Consider the following 25,816-nt stretch of genomic DNA (forward strand, 5'->3'; position numbering starts at 1 on the left):
GGGAATGGTCCCGGCCCCGAGGCTGCCAGCGCTCTCAGGGATGCTCAGGGTGGGCTTGGTGGGGATTGTGCAGGGACAGGGCTGGGCTGATGATCCCTGAGGGTCCCTTCCAGCTCAGGATATTCCAGGACTCTGAATCTCTGCTCTGGGTGCACACAGATCAAAGGGATCACTGGGTGTGAAGCGTGCAAGGCTCATCCTCGTTTCCTTCTGCTTCCCCTGTGGCTCTCACCCGGCTGTCCATTCCCTGCAGATCAGAGCTGTGACCCCAGCACGCAGCTGGGCTGTCCAGGAGCTCTGGAGCAGAGGGAAATAACGAAAAGGGATCCTTGGAGCAGCAGGGCCAGTCAGTGCCAGCTCCCACTGCTGCCCTCGGCCATTGCCAGGGGACACCACGGCTCCTCCTCCTCCTTCCCACACTTTTGGGGTTCAGATACTGCAGGATAAATCCTGGCCAAAACAGGGCACAGCTTGTGGAGATGTTGGGAAAGGCCATTGCCCACTTTGGGGGTTCCCTGGGGTGTCCAGGGAATCGCTGTGTCCCGTGTGGGAGTGCCAGACCCTTGGATTGCTGCACACTGACATTTGGGCTTTCACTTTAAAAAAATATTTGTCTTTTTTTCGCCCCCCCCAAAAAAAAATCCTGTTTCTTTGGTGTATTTCGAGAAAATAAAATAAAGCATGGCAAATCCATTTAAAAATTCCTCGTGAAGAGCTGCTCTTTAAACAAAAACAAAAAAACAAAAAAACAAAAAAAAACAAAAAAAAAAAAAAAAAAAAAAAAAAACCCCAAAAAAAAAACCTTCGGGAAAAACGGCTCCAAGGGAGAAGCTGGGAATTGTCAAGGAGGTTTCAGACCTGAAGTCGGGGCTCAGGAGGGATGGGATCCCGCGGGACAGGGGACAGGAGTTGCGCTGTCCCCCAGTAACGCGCCTCTCTTACTGGTCCAGCAGCACTGGATTTACTGGGGCCGAGTGACCTCTGCTGGTTCACACCCAAAATATCCCCTGCGAGCCGATGATCCGGGTGGATTTCGGGCAGCTCGCTGGGGTTTGGGGAAATTTTAGGGCAACTTTTCAGAGAGAGGTCTCAGCATTTGCTCAGCTAGGAGGGATGAGCCTGAGCCACTCCCTGGAGCTGGGAGTGACAGAAAGCACGGCCCCAGCGCTTGGAAATGCCTTTTTAAATCGAGCTGGGGTTTTCTACACCCAAATTAACAGGATTTGCAGAGCTGAGACCTTGGAGAGGGATCCCTCCTACATTAAGGAGTCTAATGTGGTGAAAATGAGGACTTAAGGAGCTCTGGAACCGAACAAAAGTGTTCAGGCTGGAAGGGACCAGAAAAAAAAAAAAAAAAATAAACGAAATAAAATTCTTCTTTTAGACCAGGCAGCTTAGGAAGGGAGGGCAGGGGAGGAAGAAATACTAATTTAAGGACAAAAACTGTTGCTGGAATTTTTCATAACATTAAATAAAATGTAATGTAGGCTATGGATGACAACTTTTATACTGAGGTGTGTTCGGTGGGTACATAGATGCAAATTGCACAAAATTCACAGGAAGAAAAATAAAGTCTGCTTTACAAAGTAAAAAATAAAATTAAAAAAGTAAAGTAAAAAAAGCCACAAACAACTAATAATGTTGTAAATTGTGATTTTAAATTTTAGCAAAGAGTGAGACTGAAAATTAACCATTCAATGTCTTTAACTGGAAAAACTTTAATTTCTTCTGTGCTCTCAGGACCGAGCTGTACCAGAATCCCAGAATGGTTTGGGTTGGAAGGGACATTAAAGCTCATCCCATTCCACCCCTGCCATGGCAGGGACACCTCCCCTGTCCCAGGCTGCTCCAAGCCCTGCCCAGCCTGGCCTTGGGCACTGCCAGGGATCCAGGGGCAGCCACAGCTGCTCTGGGCACCCTGGGCCAGGGCCTGCCCACCCTGCCAGGGAACAATTCCTGCCAATATCCCATCCAGCCCTGCCCTCTGGCAGTGGGAGCCATTCCCTGGGTCCTGTCCCTCCAGGCCTTGTCCCCAGTCCCTCTCCAGCTCTCCTGGAGCCCCTTCAGGCCCTGCCAGGGGCTCTGAGCTCTCCCTGGAGCCTTCTCCTCTCCAGGGGAGCGCCCCCAGCTCCCCCGGCCGGGCTCGGTCCCGCTGCTTCGGACAATTCTGTCCCTCCCGGCTGCCGTCTCGCGCCACCACCCCTCCCCTCCGCCCTGCCCCTCACATGACAGCTGTGGGTGTGCGCCGCGAGGCACGCTGGGAGTCGTAGTCCACGGCGCGGGGCGCGCAGCGGCGGCGGCTACTGGCGGGACTCTGTTTCCCAGCGCGCCCCGCGGCGGCCCGGGGGGAGAGGGACCGGGCGCTCGCTGAGGTGGGCGCGGGGGGATCGGGCCGGGGGCGACATGGGCGGAGGGATGGAGGAGACGCGGGTCGGGGAGGGGGAGCGCGGCCGGGGGGAACTGGGGGTCGGGAGAGGGAGCTGAGGGCCGGGGGAGTGCCGGGGGAGGGGGAGCTGGGAGTTTGGGGCGTGAGGGGAGCAGGGGGACCGGGAGTGGGGGGAAGCTGGGGGTGGGGAGGGGTCGCGGGTGGGCTCGGGGGCTCGGGGGCGGTGACTCTCCCTCAGCCCGGGGAGTAACGGGGGGTGCCCGGGGAGCGGTCACGGGGCAGCTCCGGGGGCGATGGGGGAGCCTGGGCTTGGGGAGGTACCGGGGCCAGCTCTGGGGGTAGGGCCGGGTGCGGGGAGGAATCGGGGCCAGCCCGGGCGGGGGACGGATCGGGGGCAGCCCCGGTGGGAGCCGCTATCGGGGGCAGCCCCGGTGGGAGCCGCTATCGGGGGCAGCGGGCGGGAGGAGCCGGGCCGGGTCCCGGCTGGGACCCGCAGCCCCGGGGACTGCCGGCTCCATCCGAGGGGCTCTCGAGAATTGCCTTCCCCCTTGGCCCTGGCGACACGGCTGGCAGCGCTCGGGGGCACGGGGCGGCACAGCGGCCCCGCTCCCGCCGGGGAGCTTCGTGACTCCCGGGGTTTTGAGGGTGAACCTCTCTGGTCTGTGTGGTTCGGGGGCCGGAGATGTGCGTCTTGCCCTCGATAGACAGCACCTGGATCTTGTAGTTTTATTTCCCTTTCTAATTTCCCCTTCTAATTTCTGGTCTCAGCGTTTTGTAACTCTCTCAAGAAACTCCTTTGTGGGACCTGTGATGAAGAGAGCAGTGGGTTAGAAATTAAGCAATTGGTGTATTGATTGTTCTGCATTTCAGTGTTATTCTGGGCTAATTAATATTTTTGCTGCTGTCTGCAGTCCAATTCTTCTGTGTGAGGCCAGTCTGAGCAGGTGACAGGGGGTGGAACAGGCTTTTGTCCTAAGCACGGGTGTTTCTGTGCTTTCTGTCTTCTTGAGCTGTCTGAGCTTCTGTTCCTGAGCAGCCACGCTTCACTTCTGCATGTGGTTGTACCAAAATCAATATTTGTCTGCTGTGGGTTTTGCATAGGCAAATTTAGGCTCCTGCCCACCTGCTGAGGCAGCAGGTACAGGGCTGTGTGAGCAGGCTGGGGGAGCCCTGAGGGGAATTGCTTCCACATCTGCTGTGTCCCCAGCTCCAGGATGGGGGGAGATGGGGCAGCAGAAGCCCCTGTATAGCTGAGAGTCCCCACGAGCCTCCTGGAATGACGTGGGAGGGGGATAACCCTTGTAACTTCACTGTTCCCTGCTCCTTTTCTCAGGGCACTGCTGCCATACAGTTTCCCCATTCCTGGTTGTGCTGGGTGGCTTTTGGAGTTGTTCTTTTTTTTTTTTTTTGGCTGGTTGTGTCAGTGCAGGGACAGTGTCCCACCCTGTGAGGGCTGGTGATGTGTCAGGGAGAGGAAACACCACCAAAGCCAGGCTGGGTCAGCTCTGGGTTTAAAGTGCTGAGCTGATTGTTTTGGAGTGGCTGCTGCTGCCTTGGGCCCTCTGGGAAGTTCCTGGTAAGAGCTGGGCATCTGGAAGAGGCTCAAACCCAGCCTTTTGTCTTGAAACCAGTGCAGAGCCACCACTTTCTCTTTAAATTCAACTGGAGAGATCACGAGAAAGGCGTTTGTTTGTTTGGGAGCAGCAGAGGCTGCACTGATTCTCTGCCGAGCTGGGTGATTTCAAATCCACATCTCCAGGATCCCTGTGGGGGTCTCGTTCCTTTTAGGCTCTTCTGAAAGGGTCTGCTGGCTCAGGGTGGGTTCTGAAAGCCTGGTAGTCTGATGGTCCTCCCCAAAGGCTCAGCTTGAACCACTGTCAGGATTGTGTGGTGTGCCCAGGTTCCTCATTCCGCTTGTGTTCCCGTCGTTAAATCCCTGTTGATGAGGGAGTGTGGACAGTTCTGCTCTGTGCTGGGATCCTGCCCCTCTGTTTGCTCTTGGCAAAGTGCTCTGGATGAAACCCTGGAGTACAGGATTGTGTGGAAGCTCTTGGCCTCACTGCATCTAAGAGTCAGGGTCCTTAAAGTTGGAAAAGGGCTCCAAGGTCAGCGAGTCCATCCTGTACCCCACCCCCACCTTGTCCCCAGCCCAGAGCACTGAGTGCCACATCCAGGCCTTCCTTGGACATCTCCAGGGATGGGGGCTCCAAACCTCCCTGGGCACTTCCAGTGCCTGACCACTTTTCCATGGAGAAAGTCCTCCTGATGTCCAACCTGAGCCTCCCCTGGCACAACTTGAGGCCGTTTCTTCTTGTCCTGTCCCTTGTTCCCTGGGAGCAGAGTCATCAAATCAGAATGAAAATACAAAGGCAGTACAGAAAATATCCTAAAGCAAGGACTCAGAAACTGGGGAATTTGTTGGATGGAAAGCTTGGGATCTTGGGCTCTTCTGAGATTGGCTGGGACATCTGCAGGGTACAAGAGGAGCCAGTGTCCTGTGAATGTGGTCTTGGGGACATGCTCCAGGTCACTTGGTGGGTTTATGGCAAAGCAGGAATGAATTCCGCTCTCCCACCTCCCTGTCACTGCTCCTCTTTTGGCCTGGCCTTTGCTTATTCTCTGCCACCTTTCTGTGATAGTGGAGAAAACAGTAGGGAGAAATAACGAACTTTTAAAACTACTTGATATGGGCAAAAATAAAGCAGGGGACCGAGGAGTAGTGTTTGCAGTAGCAGAAGTGAAGGGGATACTAAATTGGGAGGAGCTGCTGACCCCCTGGAAGGCAGAGAGGCCCCAGAGAGTCCCTGACAAATGCTGGGGCTGAGCAACCCCCAGCCATGTGACAAGTGACAAGTGTCAGATCCTGCCCTGGGATGGGGCAGCCCTGGAGGCAGGGACAGACTGGGAATGAGAGGCTGGAGAGCAGCGCCGTGGGAAGGGACCTGGGGGTCCTGGTCAGTGGCAAGTTGGATCTGAGTCACTGCTGTGTCCTGGCAGCCCAAAGGGCCACCCTGTCCTGGGGGCACCAGGCCCAGGGAGGGATTGTCCCACTCTGCTCTGCACTGGGGCAGCCTCACCTCCAGTGCTGGGGGCACTTTGGGCACCACAAGGTCAGGAGGACCCAAAGCTGTTGGAGAGTGTCCCAAGGAGGGACACGGAGCAGGGGAAGGGGCTGAGGAGCGGCTGAGGGCACTTGGCTCGTTCAGCTGCAGCACAGGAGACTGAGGGGAGGCTCCTCGGGGGCTGCAGCTCCTCCCGAGGGGAGGCAGAGGGGCAGGGGCTGAGCTCTGCTCTGGGCCAGGGACAGGAGGCCAGGAAGGGCTGGAGCTGTGCCAGCTTGGCATGGAGCTCAGGGAAAGGTTCTTCCCCCCGAGGCTGCTGGCACTGCCCAGGCTCCCCAGGGAATGGTCCCGGCCCCGAGGCTGCCAGAGCTCCAGGAGCGTTTGGCCAGCGCTCTCAGGGATGCTCAGGGTGGGCTTGGTGGGGTGCCTGTGCAGGGCCAGGGGCTGGGCTGATGATCCTTGTGGGTCCCTTCCAGCTCTGGATATTCCAGGATTCTTTGATACTCAAAATGTGCCTCAAAGCAGATTCCCACAGGTATTCCTTCAGAAATTTTTCCCTAATGTGAGGTGGTGCAGTGTTTCACACTGCAGTCACATTCAAAGGCATCGTGTTGTTGTCTGCCTGGAAAAACAGCACTATTTGTGTTCATGTCTTGGTTTGAGAGGGAAGTGGTGTCCCTGGAACTGACACAGGGCATTTTGTCTGCAAGATCCTGGTGAAGAAAAGCTCCAAGTGACTCCAGTGGACTCCTGAGTCATGTTCATTGGATCGTGAACTTCAGAGTTACTCACTGAGCATGGATGAGCACAGTGGAAAAAGGAAGCTCACTTCACACCAGAGTTTCCTTAGCATGTGTGGGATTTTTCTCCCTCCACAAGCAGTGGGTTATAGATGAAGAAGATCTCTGCAGTGGGTGCAGGGTGTTGGGCTTCACCTATTCTCAGTTAAACTGGAAATATCCAGGTGAATAGGGATCTGATTTACATGTTGGAGAGGGACTGTTTATAAGAGGGTGTTGTGAAGGGACAAGGGGGAATGGCTTCAAACTGACAGAGGGCACGGTTAGATTGGATATTGGGAAGAAATTCTTGGGAAGAAGCTCCCTATCCTTTTATCAGGAGCTGGGAAGGTCAGCACATCTAAGGAAGTGATTACTCAGTGTAAAACATGGCCTTGTGTGCTTATCCTTGCTGAAAGAATTGTTCTTAATGCTGCTTTGTGGATCCAAACCACATCTTCCTATGGAAGGGGGTGCTTCACCAGAATGCTGCTTTGTCTGGGGGTTTTATTTATTTATTTGAGTTAAAACCTCTCCACAGCACCATAGGTCTTCTTGAGAGGAGGGCACAGGAAAACCATTGTTTGGCCATTGCAGGAAATCCATTGTCTGGCTCTGTCAAGCCAGGAATGTCCCCCTCAGTCTTTCCTTCTGATCGTTTTTCCAGTGGACTGACGCCTCTCTGCAGCTGTAGAACACCAACACTGAAGTGCAGTAGCTAAATTATCCTCTTCTGAAGAAGAACCTTATTTGCAGACTCATTCTTCAGTAAAGGATTCCCCTCTCTTAGTGCTTTAGTGTAGCTGGTGTTCATGGGCCATTTGTTTTCCCCCTGAAATTCACAGAATCTCAGCTGGGAGCACCTGCTGAAGGAGGGCTGAAGTTTTAAATGTGTTCTTAACCGTCTTCATCCTTTGTTTTCTATTCGCCCATTTGAAAAATGCAAAGCAAAAGGTTCCCATTTCCAAACCATCAGTTACAAAACTGTGTTGGGCAGTGTTGGTGTTGAGGGACAGCCCTGAGGCCTCAGCTGTGGCAGGGATGGATCCCTGAGCAGCTCCAAGGGGACAGAGCCTCCTGTCCACACTCTGGGGCTTCCTAGAGACTGGTCCAGGAAAATAACATGTTCTCCACTGTGCAAACCTATTTAAGCTTGTACATCTCTGCAGGGGAAGAGCAGGCTGCTGGTACAGTCCCGGGTGCTGTTGTTTCCACAGGCTGGGTTAGAGTAGCTCAAATACAAAAAAGGAAAAGCAAAAGCAACCCAAGAAAACAGCTGTGCCAGCTCTGCAGCCTCCAGACCTTACCTGGGGCACACGGGAGGACAGCACCCAGCTGCAGCAGAACCAGCTGCTGTAAATCCTGCAGGATTTGGGTACAGCGTGGCTGATCTGACCCCACTGCTGCTGCAGCTGCTGTCGGTGGTTTTAGGGGCAGATTTTAGTCTAGGCTGCCTTAATATCTGTCAGACTCCACAGTGCTGGTTTGCAGGGTTGGTTTGTGTGTTCTGTGTTTCCATTCTGGGATTTGCAGGTAGGGACACATGGTGTTTTTATCCTTAAGGAAGAAGGGGTGGAATTAAAACTCAGCAAAGACCTCTCTGTGTATTTCATCTGTGGGATCAGCTCTGCCAAAATCAGCAACACGGCTGATGCTGGGTAAACTTCCCAGGATTTGCTTCTGCCAGAGCTACAGCCATGCTCAGTGGTGGTAACAGGAAGAATGAATCTGCATTTGTGCAGAATTTCTAGAAGAACAAGGGCTGTTGAGTTTGGTTCCAGCTGATTATTTTTTTGTTAAGCAGAAGCTTAGTGCCCAGCTAACAGGGATTATCTGTTTGTTCCAGGAGTTGGGAAGCACCACAGAGAGCCAGGAGCCAACAAATCATCTCAACTCCTAAATGAGGCATTAAGTCTGGTGAGCTCTACACATTTCTCTTCCAATGTCTGAGCTCTGCTGGGTCCCACCCTGACCTGTGTGGCTGCCCCTGGGAGCTGCAGGTGTTCTGGCAGGGGGTCCCTGAGCATCCTCAGCCTTTGCCAGGCAGTGCCAGGGGCACATTTGTTTGCTGCTGGATAATACAAACCTTCCAAGTGGCTGAATGAGGTGCTGCCAGGGCTTCCTCTGCACAAGGAGAAATCAGGATCCTTTTTGGGAGGCTCTAGCCTTCCTCCTCTGGGTGATGGACACGAGTAGTTTGTACTGGGAAGCCTGGGCTCTTGTTTGTCACACACTGGGAACGTTCCCAGTCCCAGGAGGTTCTCTGGGTGCTGGTTAGTGACATGTGCTGACCTGATTTTCTTTCTCCAACAGATCTATTGCTCTGTCTGAAACCTCACCAGGGAACACAAGTATTAGAAATGGCAGGTAAGAGCACCTCAGGTACAGCAAGCAGGGAGAGTGGTTTCAGAGAGTTGTTCATGGTGCTGTGGTGGCTGTAACATGTCAGGAATGTGACCTGTGTCCCTCTCTGAGACCTTGGTGATCCCTAAAGCTCTTCAGCTACTTCTCTTGCCTTGGTCACATTCACTTTCCTGCTGTGTCCTGATCTGTCACCTGAGGTTTCTGCTCAAGTGATAAAGGTTCAGGTGTGACTTGCTTGAAACTTTTATGAGAGGGGAATTTATTCAGAAACAAAGTACATGAGACTCATTCCTTCTTTCCAGAGGCTTTCCACTGTGTTCCTAGCTGTGCTATTTACATTAGTCCATCTGAATTATACTTGTGGTGAAATTAGTAACAAAATTCCAACATTTTTTTAAAATAAGAGGAAGTGTGGAATTTGCCTCCAGCTGCTGTTCATGAGTGATGCAGTTTGGTTTTTTGAAAGCATGGGATGCATTTGCTGATCAGATGTGTTGATCCCAGCCTTAATGGGAGAACTGTAGCACTCCAAGCTCTGCAGTCAGACATAAAAGGGGATATTTTAATGTAATTTATTTTGTCTAATCTCAGAAGTAACCCGGAACAGCTGGCAACTGCAGGGTCTCTGGGTGGGAGGAGGCGGGCAGCAGCAGAGAAGAGGTGTAATCCCCAGCTTTGTGTACCTAGCAAACAATCATGGGGGTGTTGAGACCATTTTATGAGCTTGAAAAATGACAAACTGCAGTGGTTGCTTGGTTTTGGCCCCACCACGTGGGAGCTCTGCACTGGGAGCTGGCAGCAGCTCTGCTGTCCATGACAGAAAATGGGAGAGAGCAGAACCAAAGGAACAATCTGCAGCTTCAGCTGTTGAAAAGGAACAGAACAAAAGTTTCCTCGTCCCTCAGGAAAAAAAAAAAAAAAAAAAAAAGTCAGAGAATCTGCTTTTTCTGTGTTTGATTAATCTTGGTCTTACTGGCTTCCCTGGAGACCTGTCCTTTCAGCTTTAAAAGCTGTGTCCCCTCCCTTTCCCTTGATCCAGCATTGTTAAATCCCTTTCTAGGCTGCAGGGACACACTGTGCAGGAGAAATCCCATTAGGTGTTTACAGCAAACAAAAAATTAATGCAGAGGAGTCCAAATTCCTGTGGACTTTGAAAGCATCCGTGGGCCATCAGCTCTCCATGGGATGGAGTCAGCAGTGGTGTTAACCACTTGGAGGGCATCTGAATGAATGTAAAGTGGGTTTAAGGGAGATGGGTGAGGAGGGGCAGAAGAGACTTGATGTTTGTTTTTATCAGGAGAAGTCAAATTGAGCTGGTGACTTCAGACATTATTCCATAGCTACTTCTGATGTATTCCCAGTGGGCGTTCTCACCATATTTTCTGTGTGAAAATATGCATGAGGGAAAGCCTTTTTTCCTTCCTAAAGCCTGGCTGCAGCTCCAGGCTCTTCCCTGCCAACCTTCAAACGGAGCTGAGGAGCTGCTCCTGCAAAATGTCTCCTCAGCCGGAGATAATGGGAAGGGAAGGGGAACTCTTGTGCTGACAGTTCTTGTTCAGACATTTCCTCTTGTCTCCTGTGCCATTTGGAGGTTTTCCCAGGACATTCTTCATCTCTTCCTCTGGTTGTTTTTAATTCTGTTTACTGGGGCTGAAGGAGGCTAGAGACAATTAGTCACAATGCCCTGGAATCAAACTTTAATCAGCTCTGGAAGGCAAGAGCAAACATTCCCAAACATGTAGGAGCACACATCCAGGCACACACAGACAAATCTGAGAGCTGACAGCAGCAGAGGATTTAGGCATTTAATTACTTGATTTTAAAACAGAAATTCTTCCCAAGGTAGAGTTTTCTTCACCATATAGCTTTTGGCAGCATTTGCTGATTTATTGTCTCTGAATGCACTGCTTTTTCTTTTTTGCTTTTTTTTTTTTTCTATGACTTAACCTTGCAGGCAAAACTTGAATGTACCCATTTTCCATTAAAAATCTTGTGTGTTTTCAAAACAAGATCATCCCTGACACAGAATCATGGAATCACAAAATGGTTTGGGTTGGAAGGGACCTTTAAAGCCCATCCAGTGCCACCCCTGCCATGGCAGGGACACCTTCCACTGTCCCAGGCTGCTCCAAACCCCCTCCAGCCTGGCCTTGGGCACTGCCAGGGATCCAGGGGCAGCCACAGCTGCTCTGGGCACCCTGGGCCAGGACCAGGAATTCCAGGAATTCCTTCCCAACTCTGACTTATTTCCATGAACTGGATGGTACCTGAATACACAATTCCAGTTTGGGGATGCCTTCAGGCACCCTTCCTTATTGTCTCAGGCTACAACAGCTCCTAAGGCCTGACCCATGGCCAGGACATGCTCCTGCCTACCCAGAGCTGGTGACTGAAGGTAAATCTGCTTGTCTGGACACTCCCCAGCCTTTCTTTCCTCTTGCTGTGGATTTCTGAAGGGTTGTAACTGAACACCTCTGTGCAGCTGTTTCCCCCAGATGTTGCTGACACCTCCCCCTTCCTGAGTAAGCTCATCCTGGAGCTTATTTAAAGTTTTGGTTTTTTTTTTTTTTTTTCCTTGCAGCACCTTTCACACAACTTCACACTGATGTGTAAAGGTGTTAAATCCACGTGATGTTTATTAGCTGGTTCCTATTCCCCTTTCTCAGCCTTGTGTGTAGTATAACAAATGTCCTGTCCACTGCTGAGGAAGAAAACCAATATATTTGTGGTCCAGGGAGAGGATGAACATGCAGCACTGTTGGGAAGGTGTGGAGGATATAACACATTTCTTCTCCCAGCTGAAATCTGTGTTCTGTGTTCCAGAAAAGGTGAATAACTTCCCACCACTCCCCAAGTTCATCCCTCTGAAACCATGTTTCTACCAGAATTTTGCTGATGAAATCCCCATCGATTACCAGTTCCTGGTGAAGAGAATCTATCATGTGTGGATCTGTAAGTTGAATAAAAACACCTGTGCTGGAAAAAGGTATTTTTGTATTAAAACCCCATAGATCTCAATGTGCTTTAAAGTTTTGATGAGGAGCAATGATCCCCCTTAGAATACTCTAATATAACTTTATACCTGAGTTTTAAGCTTCTGTGCCTTGAATCCTTAAGGGATCTTGAAGAAAGGAGGGTATCAGTGCTGGAAAAATCTAATAGTAAATCAGAGGGAGAAAGCAGACCACATTTAATACCTTTATTAATGTCAAATGATCATAGAATTCCAGACTGGTTTGGGTGGGAAGGGACATTAAAGCTCATCCAGTGCCACCCCTGCCATGGCAGGGACACTTTCCACTGTCCCAGGCTGCTCCAAACCCCAATGTCCAACCTGGCCTTGGGCACTGCCAGGGATCCAGGGGCAGCCACAGCTGCTCTGGGCACCCTGGGCCAGGGCCTGCCCACCCTCACAGGGAACAATTCCTGCCCAAGATCCCATCCAGCCCTGCCCTCTGGCAGTGGGAGCCATTCCCTGGGTCCTGTCCCTCCAGGCCTTGTCCCAAGTCCATCTCCAGCCATTTTGTAAACCCTATTTAACTCCCAAAAATAGCTACCTTAGGGAAATTCCCAGTTCCCCTAATGTAAGGAGAGTAGGAGAATTTTAGACAAAATAAATGTGGCCCATTTGCTGCTACCTGGCTCCCCACCTTGCTCTACAAAGGCCAAAATTCCCTCTTATCCCCACATTTCCCTTCCCAATGGAAGCAGTATATTCTAGCTGCATGCTGGCTCTTCCTTAGCTCTCCAGAGCCCCCCAAACATCCTGCTGGAGTTGGGAGCTGATCCTGTCACAGCTGGTGATGTGCTGATACTCTGTGTGAACAGAGCTCCTGGCCCTGGGCTCCTGTTGTTTGCCTCAGCCATTGAGAAGCCAGGAATGAAAATTGACCATTCTTCTGCAAGGAATGAAATCGGTGTGGCAGGCCTAGGAAACCACAGGGAATGCTTTGCAAGATTAAGAATCTTTTTGCCTTGCTTATCTTTTTTCCCCCCAAATGCTTGTCATCCTCTTTACCCTTCTCACTGAAGGAAAGCTTGTTTTCTGCCAGCTCTGCATTTGGTGGTGTGGCTTTTATTCCAGATGCACGGGATGTGTGTAGGAGAGAGATTTGTGTGCATAAATAATGGCATAATCCATGGCTCCATTGTTCTTTGGTTATGTGGAGCTGCTGCAATGAGCTCTGTAATTTTCTTGCCTGAAGAAGCTGCCTGTCCCTCCAGACTCACTGGTGCGATGTCGAAGCTGTAAAGCCGCCTTTGTCCTCCCCTCTCCCAAAACAAAGAGTCCCTCAGTCGAGTTAATGGCAGGCTGGAGGAGAGCCAGGGATTTGGGCATGGCCAGGAGAGCTGCCATCTGCACCAGGAGTTTCACATTTCCATCTCCTGCACTCAGGAGTTTCACATTTCCATCTGCAGTGCACTTTCTTTGGGGGTCTCCCTGATTTTTTTGGCATGGGTTGGAGAGAGATGTGTAAAAGGAAGAAGGTAAACAAGAAAAGGCCAGTTTTGAAAAGTAGAAAGACACAAGTCATTGCTGGAAGGGTGATTGCTCATTACTTTAATTGGATGTGAGCACTGGATTAAGGTGGAGGGAGGTTTGGGGAAGGTTGTACCAGAGCTCCCACTGCTGGAGAACAAACTCTGACCTGAAGCACAGGGAGAGACAAAAGTTCCTTAAAACTTTGCAGATGCCCTTGGCTTGGTATTGTTTTGTTGGGTGTTTTAAAATAAGCAACTTTTGGAGAATAAACGGGTTCTGAAAATGAATATTTGGAGAAGTACAGCTAATTGATGTGTAAATGAAATATCATAGATTCATGGAATCCCAGAATAGTTTGCATTGGGAGGACCTTAAAGCCCATCCAGTGCCACCCCCTGCCATGGGCAGGGACACCTTCCACTGTCCCAGTGTGCTCCAAGCCCTGTCCAGCCTGGCTTGGGACACTTCCATGGATGGGGAATCTACAAACTCTTCGTTTAAATACCTAGAATTAATTAATTTAAATAACTAATATTCTCCCCCCCAACATTAAGACACATCCAAACCATTGTGTACAAAGCTTTGTTAGCTTCTCAGAAGACATTTTTTTTGCAGTAAAACAATGTTTTATTTTACTCTCAGGCCATGTGTAAGTCACAAGTAGCACCTGGGTATAGGTTTTGTTCCCCTGACTGTGTTGTCAGTATGATTTTGTGACCATAAAACCTTGCAGCTCTTTAGGACCCCCAGGCTGTGTGAAGGCAGGTGGGTCAGTGCCCAGGAGGAGAGGGAAGAGTCAGAAGGACCAAGGCAGTGATGAGCAGATGAGCTGCAGAGCCGTGGCAGGGAGTGAAGTGGGGAATGGGCAGGACACGTTTCCTTGGCACAGGTGAAGAGAAATCCAGGGATTTAATTTTGCCTGAACAGCTGAGGCCAAGGTCCAGAGTGTCACCATGAGTTCATCACCAGGCTATGCTGGAGAGCCTTTGGTGTTTGGACCTTCCACCTTCTCCTTTCTCTGTGCTTGTTGATACAGGTTGCCACAAAGTGTTTGAAGTGTCACCACCAGTTTTCCAAAACAGGAGCTTGTAAATTGGCCTCTTTGAGCCTGGCAGAGCCTGGGGGGATGCAGGGACAGCTGTGGGGAGCCCCTGGCTTGGGTCTGAACCCCCTTTCCAGGGATGTGAGCTCCCAGAAAATGGGGGAGCAGCATCCCTTCATATACTGCTACCTAGTGCAGCACTGCTGTGCCCTGGGGGCCTTTGTCAACTGTTCCTTTTTATCCAAGTGACAGGAACAGGGATATGAAAAGGCCTCTAAGCCACCCCTGTGGTCCCATATTCTCAGCTTGATTGGAGTTTGTTTATCCCCTTGCTCAAGGCAGCACTGCCAAGCCCCCAAGCTGATATCCAGGCTTCCTCAGAGGCCCAGGGAAGCAGAGAGCCTGCAAGGCACTGAGCTGGCTCAGAGATAGCTCCTGAGGCAGCCACAGCAAGCACAGGGATATTCAGAGGCAGGGGCAGGGCGAGGGTCACCCCCCCTCTCCTCTCACAAAGGAGTTTTACTATAAATGGAAATTAGACCTTGCTCATAATTCATAATAACAGTGGCCTGAGTCCTGTATTGGTCACATCAATTGCTACCTAAGCTCTCCATGCTTTGACAGGTTGTAAAAGAGTTCCCTGATCCCTGTGCTGCAGGATCCCTCTGGAGCTGGATGTTCCTGTGCTCCCAGCTCCAGGTCACACAGGAGCCTGCGGCTCACTCAGAGCAGCTGCACTGCTGCCCCAGGGACCCTTCCATTGTAACCCTGGGGCTTCACAGAGTCCTGGGATATCCTGAGTTAGCAGGGGTCCACAGGGATCATCAGTCCAGCTCCTGGTGTTAACCAGGAGACCCCAACAACCCCACCCTGAGCATCCCTGAGAGCGCTGGCCAAACGCTCCTGGAGCTCTGGCAGCCTCGGGGCCGGGACCATTCCCTGGGGAGCCTGGGCAGTGCCAGCAGCCTCGGGGGGAAGAACCTTTCCCTGAGCTCCATGCCAAGCCCCTAACACAGCCCCAGCCATTATCTTTTGTTTCCTTTTCTCCCAAAATCCTGGAAGTGCCCCACCCCACGTTCTCTCATCTGCCCTCTCCCCAGTTTACTGCATCACGCTGGCCGTGAACCTCATTGCCTGCCTGGCCTGGTGGATCGGGGGAGGCTACGGGGTCAACTTTGGCCTGGCCATCCTCTGGCTGATCCTCTTCAGCCCCTGTGGCTACGTCTGCTGGTTCCGCCCTGCCTACAAAGCCTTTCGGTGAGTACCAGCCCAGGAGGAGCTTCTGGTGCAGTTCCTTCTGGAAATTTCCCTGGTTGTTACTGGGGAGTGCTGCTGGGGGAGATCTCTCTGGCTGGGATGAAGGTTCAGCACCTGATGTCTGAATGTCTTGTTTACTTTCAAAATGAAGAAGGATGTGGCTACTTCTAAATGCTAGACAGAGGACTGAGGGTCGCATAAGATTGGAGGTGAGCAGTTTGGCACTCCTAAGAGGGTTAAATTAGTATTTTACTTAAATATCTCAAACTTAGCAGCACCCTCATCTCAGTGCAGCATTAAAATAGGTACTAATTTGGTAAAGCTTCATTGAGGTTTATTTTGATGGAAGACTATTATTAGTTTTTGAGAACTCTTCTGATTCCTGTCTCCAGCTACTTGAGAGCTTGTCTGCTTAGCTGTTTAGATAAAAGCAGTTCCCTGGAGTCAGTCTTTCTGAAACTCCACAAATATTTAAAGCCATCCTACATTTTTGCTTTAATTAATAATCATTTGCATTTGCTGTGGACCATGAGGCATCACTCAAACATTAATGTGTAAAGCCTGGCAGAGCTAGGAGGGTCCTGAGCAGTTCCCAGCCTGACACAAGGAAAGGAAGGGCCTGCCTAGTGCCACCACCACACCCCACACACCAGTCAGGGGTTTGCCCCCTGAAGGTAAAGCTGTTCCTGGTAGGATACTCTGGATTTTGATTATTCACCAGACTCTGTGATGAGCTGGTTTGGACGGCAGCAAAAGCAGCTGATGGAAATAGGAGGTGACAGGTGGGTCCTGTCTAGCCCATGATAAATTAATTGTTTAAATGCGCTTCTGAACTGAGGCTCTGTGTGCCCACAGCACTGGGCACTGGATGTTGGATGCTGTTAAATCACCAGTGGCATCAGTGGAGTACAGGGGAGGGTCATTTCTGCTGGAAAGAGAAGGATTGGATTTGTCTCAAAGTTCCAAATGACGTGAAAATCCCAGCTCTGAACTCTTGCCCTGTGGGGCTGGAGTTTGTCCCCATCCTGAGTCTGAAGCCCCAGGGCCTCCAAGTGCTGGAGCTCTGTTTAAAGAGGAATTTCCATTCTAAAGTCTGGGAAAAATTACTCCTCCCTGCTGACCTCCCCCAGGCTCCACAAGGGCCGTTTCTCATTATTCCTTGAATGTTGTTTGGATGTGTTTATGCAATGAATGCTGAGAGGTTCCCGAGGTTACTCTGTGCAGAGACTTGCAGTTAAAAAAAGACTCAACCCCAGGGACAGAGTGGGGAGCCCAGGGATCATCCCCTGGGACAGCAGTTGGGAAGAGGCATGGAAATCACTGTGGAGGGGCAGCACTGTTGGGATCACAAGTGGTGATTCCAGAAGCAAAATCAGCCCTCCTTGTCCTGGAGGAGGCCACCCTTCAGTGCTGGCACCCTGTCCTGCGAGGATGCTTCTGTAAAACCTTCGTCATCCCACTGCATCCCAAATTAAATTAGCTGCAGAGCTTTGGTGCTAGGGCAAAGCTGTAGCAAATCTGTACCAGAAAGCTGGATGAGAAATCACCTTTTCTCTGTATCCCCACTAATTCCTGCAGATCCTTTCAAATGAAGACTCCTCCAGCCCCTTCAGGTCGGAGTTGCAAGAGTCTGTTTGAAGGCTCAGCCTCGAGCCTAATCCTTGTTAATTGGATTCTGACAGGCACCACTGTCAGCAGGCCCCTGCCTAAAGTATTTCCTTCTCAATGCTGTACTCTGAGGTGGTATTTGAAGGGTGGGATTGTGAGGATACTCAACGATAACAAATCTTGCAGAGCCACAATCTGTGACAGAGACCCAGACCAATACAGGCACTCTGAGGAGTGTGGGTGTGGCTGGAGGCTTCTCAACGTGCCTCACCTCCCTCATCTCCTCCCAAGGCATCAGGGGCTAGAATTATAAAATTAACAATCATTAGCATAATAAAAATCATTAAAATAATAAACATTTAAATACTTTCAGGGTTTAAGCAGGAGCTAGCAGTGATTGAAGCTCTTTTCTTAACTCTCCTTTGTACCAAACTGCCTCACAAGCACCTGAAGCGTTTTTTGTAGATCTGTAGATAAATCATTGGCCCTTTGAGTTCCTTAGAGTATGGGAATCATTTGTATCATTAAAAATGATAGTTTGAGGAACTTCAGATGTGCCTGATCTAGCTGTTTTGATGGCATGAAGATGTGTTGTGGCAGAGCCCAGACTTGGGCAGGGCAGTGCACCCATGACAGGGACTGTGAATGTCTCTGGTCAGCAACTTCCTTCCTCCAGGGGTCATTCTCATGCTAATTAATGTACCTGCATAAACTCAAGGACCTCACCTGTACCTCCTGAGAATGGGGAACCTGCAGAGATGGGAAGTGTGCCTCTGCTTTCAGGGTACCACCCACCTCTCTCATGGCTGTTTTCCCTCCTGTGATGTCCCAGTGCTGGATTATTTACTGTGGGTGTGGGAGCATGATGACAAGCAGACATTGAGACATTCCCAGCTGGAATTCTCGTGCTCAGTGATCCTTTCTAGTGTATGGACAAGCTCTGCCTGCCAGCATCAGGCCCCTACACACCTCCTTTCCAGGGCAGAGCTGGGCAGGTGTCAGGCTGGGCTGACATTTGGTCAGAGAATGATTCAGACTCTTTATGTAGGAGACTCGTGTCCCTCAGCCTCTCCTTGTGTGTCATCATATGTGCAATTCCTTGGGGAGAGCAACTGCAAGAGCCAGATTATTGGGAGACAATCTGTGCTGCTGAGTCATGGAGCTGTGTGCTCTCACTGCCAGGGAAGGGGGAGAAGCCTCCCAGCACACAGCCGTGGAGGGAACCCTCTGGAGTCACCACTGTGGAGGGTTTGGATGTGGTGGTGGGGTCAGACATGGATGTGGAGCAGCACAAGGTGCCAGTGCCCCCCTGACCTCCTTTCTTCCTCCACAGGTCGGACAGTTCCTTTAATTTCATGGCCTTTTTCTTCATCTTTGGCGCGCAGTTCCTCCTCACGGTCCTGCAGGCAATCGGCTTCTCCGGATGGGGAGCGTGGTAAGTGGGAATGTTCCAGCAGGCCCAGGAGCTCTGGGCTGTGGCTGCTTCCATGGACTTGGAGAGGCTGATGGGAGTCTGTACAAGGTGGAGAGGAAGGAGCTTTCTGATTTCCCCAGTGGCATAGCTCTATCTGCTCTTGGGGTGCACAATTCAGGTTTCATTGCTGCGTTGGCAGAAATCAAGGCCAAGTTGGATGGGACTTGGAGCAACCTGGTGTAGTGGAAGGTGTCCCTGCCTGGGCTTTAAGGTCCCTTCCAACCCAAACCATTCTGTGATCTTCACCTGGTTGCTCTTTGTAGCCTCTTCCCTCAGTGTCCGTTTCTTTTACCATGCAAGCAGCCCGTGTCAGGCTGAGCATTGCCCTCAGTGTTGGCAGCACACGGTGAGCTGAGTGTGGTGACTCATTGCTGGCCTATGAGAAGTACTGTGAGAGTTCTCCTAAAATAAATGGGAGCTTGTTAGTGTCTGTCCCTGGTTGTGTTATAATTGTTTGGCATTTTAACTTCCTGTCTGCAGAGACTTGAGAGAAATTCCTGCTGAAACTACAAGTAATGGTAAGGCTTAGCACTCCATTTAACACTCTGGTTTCAGAATTGCTGGTGTCTCACCTGGTTTTTGCCAGCAAAGGAATAGAGATGGAATGTAAATGACAGGACCCTGGTATTCCCTGATCCCATTTCTGGTCTCTAGATGCACAACCAAAAGCACCTTGGGAATATGTCTTCTCTTCCCAAAATCTATGCAGCTGGGTGTCCCTTAAAGCTCTCAGCTGGATTAGCGAGGGATATTGGCAAGTGAGAGTTGAGATCTCAGGGAAATACCTGCATTGAATTCTGTCAATTGTCTTCCTTGTTAATTTCATTTTCAAGAGCTTAGAAGCCGCCTTATAATTTTTGGGTTCTAAATCACAGAAACAGAGAATACTTTGGGTTGAAAAGGACCTTAAATCCCATCCCATTCCACCTCCTGCCATGGCAGGGACACCTTCCACTGTCCCAGGCTGCTCCAAACCCCCTCCAGCCTGGCCTTGGGCACTGCCAGGGATCCAGGGGCAGCCACAGCTGCTCTGGGCACCCTGTGCCAGGGCCTTATAAGCACATAAACAGTTTTTCTGATAACAAGGACACTTTGAAAAGCAGATTATAATGCTATTGTGTCTCTTTTTCTGTTTCTTCCAGTGGATGGTTGGCAGCCATCACCTTCTTCAGCACCAGCGCAGCAGCTGCTGTGTTCATGCTGTTCCCTGCCATCATGTTCACGATGTCAGCAGTTGCAATGCTCATCTGCATTATAAGGGTAGGTTCTGCTAGTGGAAGGTGTCCCTGCCCATGGCAGGGGAGCAGAATGAGATGAGTTTTAAGGTCCCTTCCAGCCCAAACCATTCTGGGATTCTTCAGATCTCTCTCTGCCTTGGAGAATCCCTACTGTGTATCACAATAATGTGAAGAGGCAGCTCAGCAGCCACCACAAGCCATCACTGCTCTGAAAGGTTGCACAGTGCAGTCAGTTGATGTCTCTCAGAGTTTCTGGAGCACAAATCAAGACAGCTCAGGCTGGAAATTGTCACAGTGTCATGTGGTGCTGTTGCTTTGTGTCATGCAAAGCAGGCTTCATATGGAGCAACCTGAAGCTCTGTGAAGTGGGGAGGTTTGGATTGGATATTAGGAAACATTTATTTTCACAGAAAGGATTGTAAAACTTTGGAACAGGCTGCCCAGGGTGGAATCATCATCCCTGGGAGTGTTCAAAAAACCCTGGGGACATGGGTTAGTGGTGAACATGATGGTGGAGCTGGGCTGATGGTTGGACTTGGTGGTCTTGGAGGTCTTTTCCAGCCTCAGCAATCCTGTGATTCCATGATTTGTTCCTCTTTGGGATGGTCAGTGGTGAAGCATCTGCAGTGGGCACCAGGTGGCAGGGTGGGAATTGGGTCCCTGCAGAAACAAGGATTTGTAGTAGGATTCTCTGGAAAGCTTTGGCAGGCAGGGAAAACAGCTCTGTGGAAGCAGTGGTGTTGGGTTCTGTATTGGAGAGGTTTCAGCCCCCTGGCCTGAGCTGGCTGCCTTACTGTGGGATCCCCCACCTGAATTCCAGGCATGCAGCTGAAATGTTTTCAAGTTTTGGGTTGATATTCTCTATCTGCACCTCTGTTCACTGTATTACTGCATTTTTTGTGCTTTGTCCCTCGGAAATGCAGCTCTTCACAGAGACAGGAACAAATCCAGTTGCCAAGTGGCTCTGCAGGGGCACAGCTCTGGGCTCCTGGAGCTGACTCTCTTGTCCTCCCTTTTCTCCCTTAGGTACATAAAATCTACCGAGGGGCTGGTGGAAGCTTCCAGAAGGCTCAAGATGAGTGGAACAGCGGCGCATGGAGGAACCCTCCCAGCAGGGAGGCCCAGTACAGCAATTTTTCTGGGAACAGCCTGCCAGAGTATCCCACAGTGCCCAACTACCCCTCTGCAAACCAATGGCCTTAAGCAGCAACAGCTGCAAACTGCCTGGAGTCTCTCCTTTTTGGTCTTTTTATTCTTGTTCTTGGAAAAGATCATTTGCATTCCCCCCCTCAAGCACCCCACTCATCTCGGGGACCTTTCTGGTTCTTGTCTCCTGATCCCTGCGGAATATCCGTGCTCTCAGCCCTTCCCACTGCATTGCACTGCACGGCCATGGCAGAAAGCTTTTTGTTTGCCTTGAGTCACCAGTATTTGCCTCGTTGCAGAGTGAGAACAAACCCTTCACTGCCCTTGCTTGAGGGAATCCTCTCCTGACCATCCCTGGAAAAGGCTCAGCTTCCCCACAATGGCAACACTCCCACAGCTGCTCCTGCCCCTGCTCCTGCTCAGCTTCCATGGAATGCCCAGCACAGCACCACACTGTCTGTAGCAAAAGCAATCGGAGCATTAGAAGCAACTGGTGTTTACTCTCCTGGATGAATAATGTGGAATTTTTCACTCTAAGGGAAATGCAGCACTCCAATTATTTGGTACTGGTGACACTGAAGTGATTTGTGAAAGCTCCACCCCCCGTGGGAGGATCCCTGCAGGTAACAGAGGTGCCCTGGGTGAGTCCTCGGATGGGAAGTCCCCACAAGTCCTCCTTTGCCTGGCTCAGACTGTTGTGATGCTACAGCTCTTGCTTTCCCTGCTGCCAAAACCTCTTGCTGGATCTGTGTTCCAAAGGTGCAGATTCATCTCCTTAGGTTCCTGATTGCTCGCTAAAGCCTGAAGCAAAGCCCAGTGGAAACCAGTGCAGAGCTGACACTGGGCCTTGGTGGTACAGGGACTCAGCACGAGATTTCCCCACCATGTAACTTCCAGCCAGTTTTGTGCTGGATGCAAGGTAATGATTGATCTCAGTGCTGGAGCCCCAGTGTGGTTTGGAAATGCTTCTCTTACAATGAATAGTTTAGTTCTGCCTTCTGCTGGTGTAGCTGAACTGCAGATATTACAGTGGGGTCTGGGAGACCAAGGGAAGCTTGTTAGTCCTCATGGCTGCTGTTGGCTCTGTGGCTGGCAGGACTTCCATGAGAGAGAGATTCCTGCCTTTCTCCAACAGTCAGCTGAAGGGAGGTTGAAGCTGTTGAGAGGGATTGTTTTCCCTGAGATTATCCTCCACCTTGTCATTCATCTCCATTCTGTGCCTGAGCCATCCAATTCCCTGTGTCCTACAGCGATCCAGGCAGCAAAGGCTGCGGTTTCCTCTTCCCACTCAGCCTGCTGTGAATTTTTTAAAACCTGTCCAAACTGGGAGGTCAGTTCCCAATTTTTTTATAGGGAGTGAGTGTTCCAAATCTTTGGCTTTCAAAGTTTTTGCCAGTGATCCAGAGTGCTCCATTTGGGAGACCTAGGAGGGTTGGGCACCCTGGGGATCAGACCTAGAGCCTGCTGCATTGGCAGGCTATTCATGGGGTTATTCCAAATTCCCAAATTCACACTGAGCAACTGGAAAACAAAATTGGCTCCTGGAAAGGGACAGGGACATGGTCCTAGCTAGGTGGAATTGATTTGCAAGTGGTCTTTTGAAAATTTTTCTCTACATGTGCCTTATCTAATGATATCATGGTTCACAGAGGAGAGCTCCCGCTTCCCCCTCGCCCCTGCAGAATTCCCTGTTTCCCTACTAACTCATCCTGTGTCACTGTAAATAATGAGGGAAGCACAGTCTGGAGTCTGCACGACCCCTGTGTTACCAGGGCCAAAGCAAAAGCAACCCCGGATTTCCCCAAATTTCCGTTTACAGCCACACTGACCCCTGCTGCAGGAGCAACCCTCCACTGGCTCTGGGACGTGGAGTGTGCTCCCAGCACCAGGGGTTTGTCCTGGAGAGTGTGCAATGTGCTTGGGAGGACAAGCTCTTGGAGCCTTCTTAACAGAACATGACCTGATAGCATTGTGAAGCTTTTAGGTGCCTTTGTCTAGTGTCAAGTGTAATTTTAAGTGTTCTTTGTCGCTTGCCATCGGAGTAATGAAAGAACTGCCTGGCGTTGACTCCCTGGAAATACGATGGATGTACCACGGGGCGAGGGTCAACGGGGCCAAAGGTGGGATTGGCCACACCTGGGAGCCAGGACATGGTGCACCCATGTCCCTCAGTCAAGCCCCTCACCATCCTCAGCCTCTTGCCAAAATTGTTCAAAACCGTTTGATACCTGCCCCATTTCAGTGTGTCAAGTTGGAGGTTTTGAAGAAACCAAGAGGAGAAGCGTTGCTGGGGGCTCCACATCCTGCTTCTCTTTGGGATTTTCCCCTTGGAGAATCTGGGGGCTGTGTTGAAGCACCCACCCTCATTCACACTGGAAATGTTTGATTCAAGGAGAGGGGGTGCCTGGGAGCCTGCCCATTGGAATTTTTGGAGCTGGACACCAAAATCACACCCTGTGAGCCTGCACCGCCTGAGATCCCTGTGGAGATCAGTGCACCTCAGGTGGGAACTCCATCTCATCCCCTCCCTCCTCTTCGATGCCAGAAACCGTAATTCCAGAAAGTTGACCCAACACACTGCCTGAACAAATGGCTTATTTTTTTTTCTTTTTTTTTTTTTTTGGACTCCTCTGTATGTTTTTAAATGTTTACATTAGATTTCTAAAAGTTCTTAACACCATTAACCCGGCCCTGGCTCCTGGTGTGGTCGGGCGTCATGTTGGCATGTCTGTGTGTGATGTTTCATGTCACCTGTGGAGCTCTGGGTTTTGTTTGTGTTTTTTCTCCTGATCACAAGACAATAAATGCTCATCCTGTGCTTGATGAGGAGAACTGGCCGCATCAGAGAAGTGTCTGTTCCTAGGTAACTGGAGTTATCTGGCAGAGGGAATGGCAAAATCTCTATGTTCCTCCAAAGTCTCCCACTGCATGTTGTTTTCTCTGTGAAAGAACAGCACATTGATGGATGAGGCTCATCCTCTGTGCTGGGGACTGGTGTGAGTGGCTTGTTGTGGTTTGTACTCTTAGAGATGCCTCATCAGCTTTGACCAAAGGTGCTGTCATTGTTCCCATCTTCTAACAATGGGATTGGAGAGCAGAGGTGTGCAAAGTCCCATCTCCCAAGCAGTGGGGTCATTTTTGTGGCCTTTCCATGGTGCAGAGAGCCCCTGGCAGTGCTGGTGTCTGCTTTCCCCAGTTACTGCCTGGAAGGAGACTCTTACCCCTGGAGTAAATGGGCTTGGACAGCAAAGGTGAGTTGAATCCCTTTAGCATGTAGCTGAATTTATTGCCCAAAATGTTTTTCCAAAGCTATCACAGAATATCAGAATATTTGTGTTGGAAGGGACCTTTAAAACCCATCCCATTCCACCCCCTGCCATGGCAGGGACTCCTTCCATTGTCCCAGACTTGTACAAGCCCCAGTGTGCAACCTGGCCTTGGGCACTGCCAGGGATCCAGGGGCAGCCACAGCTGCTCTGGGCACCCTGGGCCAGGGCCTGCCCACCCTGCCAAGGAACAATTCCTGCCCAATATCCCATCCAGCCCTGCCCTCTGGCAGTGGCAGCCATTCCCTGGGTCCTGTCCCTCCAGGCCTTGTCCCCAGTCCCTCTCCAGCTCTCCTGGAGCCCCTTCAGGCCCTGCCAGGGGCTCTGAGCTCTCCCTGGAGCCTTCTTCTCTCCAGGTGAGCACCCCCAGCTCCCCCAGCCTGGCTCCAGAGCAGAGGGGCTCCAGCTGTTGAAGAATCTCTGTGGCCTCTGGACTCATTCCCACAGGCCCATGTCATTCTTGTGTGGGGGCCCTAGAGTTGGACACAACACTCCAGGTGGGAGTATGGAAATCACCATATTGTGTCATACCCCAGATCCACTCCATGGCAGATATTTAATCCTGGAAGAGCCATTTCCCTCACAGCTGTTGATGTGACATCTGCTGATCTCAGTGTCTTTGTCTCCAAAGCCCTGTGCCAGGTTCCCCCTGCCTGGCCCTCACCGTCCTTCTCTCTCTGACAGTGGTTCCCTACAGCTGCTGCTGTGCCCTGATATGTGGAGCATGAGGATGAATTGGATTTTCCTCAAATTCTTGCTCCAGGGCCTCAAAAATTGAGCATGAGGCACATTTTAAGCTCCTGCTCCAGCTGTTGCTCGAGCAGGACCTTGGCACTTGGAATGAGTTTTTTGGGTTTTTTTTTTTTTTTGCCTCTGCTGCAGGAGGACCGGGCAGGGTTTGTCAGGAATGGGGGTGGTTGTGCAGCCAAGCTCGGCCCCCTGCCCTGAGGAGCTCCCAAAAAGCTCTGGATTGTGCATCAGGGTGTGAGGGACACTGTGAGGGCCTGGATTTTCCTTTTCTCTGGTTCTTGCTGTGTTTGTATCACTCTGCAGTTCCAGCTGGGAAGGTGCTGCCCACCTGCCCTGGACCAGCTCATTCTCCTGTTCTCCCATGCAGTCACAGTGGTCCCTTTGTGTTGTCTGCTTGTGAACGAGCCCAAAGTGTCTCATGCCCACAGGAGAGGGACAGGGCTCCTGGCTGGATGCTTTCCTGACAGAAATTCCCTGGCTTTTCTTGTCCCCATGCTGGTTCTGTGGCATGAGCTGCTCATGTCTCTGCAGGCCATCGTGTGCTCACCACTGGAGATCTGCTTTGAAATAAAATCCAAACTCCTTTCTTCCCTCCAGAGGGTGGTTCAATTCTCCAGCCAAACACCTGAACAACTTGTGAATTCTCAAAGTGTGTGAAATCACCACAGAATTGCAGGGGGGGAGGGGGTGGGATGGGGCAAATAGGAAAGGGAGGGTTGCAGGGGGATTTTATCCTCTCCAGGAGTGATTTTATCTTCCTCAGGGGTGATATTATCCTCTCCAGGGGTGATTTTATCCTCTCCAGGGGCAGGACATGTGCCACAGCACCTCAGCACCCTCCTGGGCCAGGCCACAACACAGGAACAGGACGGGAGCAGCTGGAATTCACGCGTTCAGAATT

General features: G+C 50.9%; 1 protein-coding gene across 2 annotated transcripts; it reads left to right on the forward strand.

Annotated features, from left to right (window-relative positions):
• The first annotated feature begins 2,307 nt into the window (after window positions 1–2,307).
• Window positions 2,308–23,675, forward strand: SCAMP4 (secretory carrier membrane protein 4). Of its 2 annotated transcripts, none has more exons than XM_053965956.1 (8): window positions 2,308–2,372; window positions 8,074–8,144; window positions 8,541–8,594; window positions 11,415–11,543; window positions 15,217–15,373; window positions 18,315–18,416; window positions 19,598–19,715; window positions 20,720–23,675. In XM_053965956.1, exons 3-8 carry the CDS (start codon window positions 8,588–8,590, stop codon window positions 20,894–20,896), a joined length of 690 nt encoding a protein of 229 aa, XP_053821931.1. In that variant the 5' UTR covers window positions 2,308–2,372; window positions 8,074–8,144; window positions 8,541–8,587; the 3' UTR covers window positions 20,897–23,675. The 2 variants fall into 2 exon arrangements, with proteins under 2 accessions (XP_053821931.1, XP_053821933.1); XM_053965958.1 differs by lacking the exon at window positions 2,308–2,372 and adding an exon at window positions 5,734–5,983.
• Window positions 23,676–25,816: the final 2,141 nt, after the last annotated feature.

The sequence above is a fragment of the Vidua chalybeata genome, chromosome 27, assembly GCF_026979565.1.
Source record: "Vidua chalybeata isolate OUT-0048 chromosome 27, bVidCha1 merged haplotype, whole genome shotgun sequence".
NCBI lineage: Eukaryota > Metazoa > Chordata > Aves > Passeriformes > Viduidae > Vidua > Vidua chalybeata.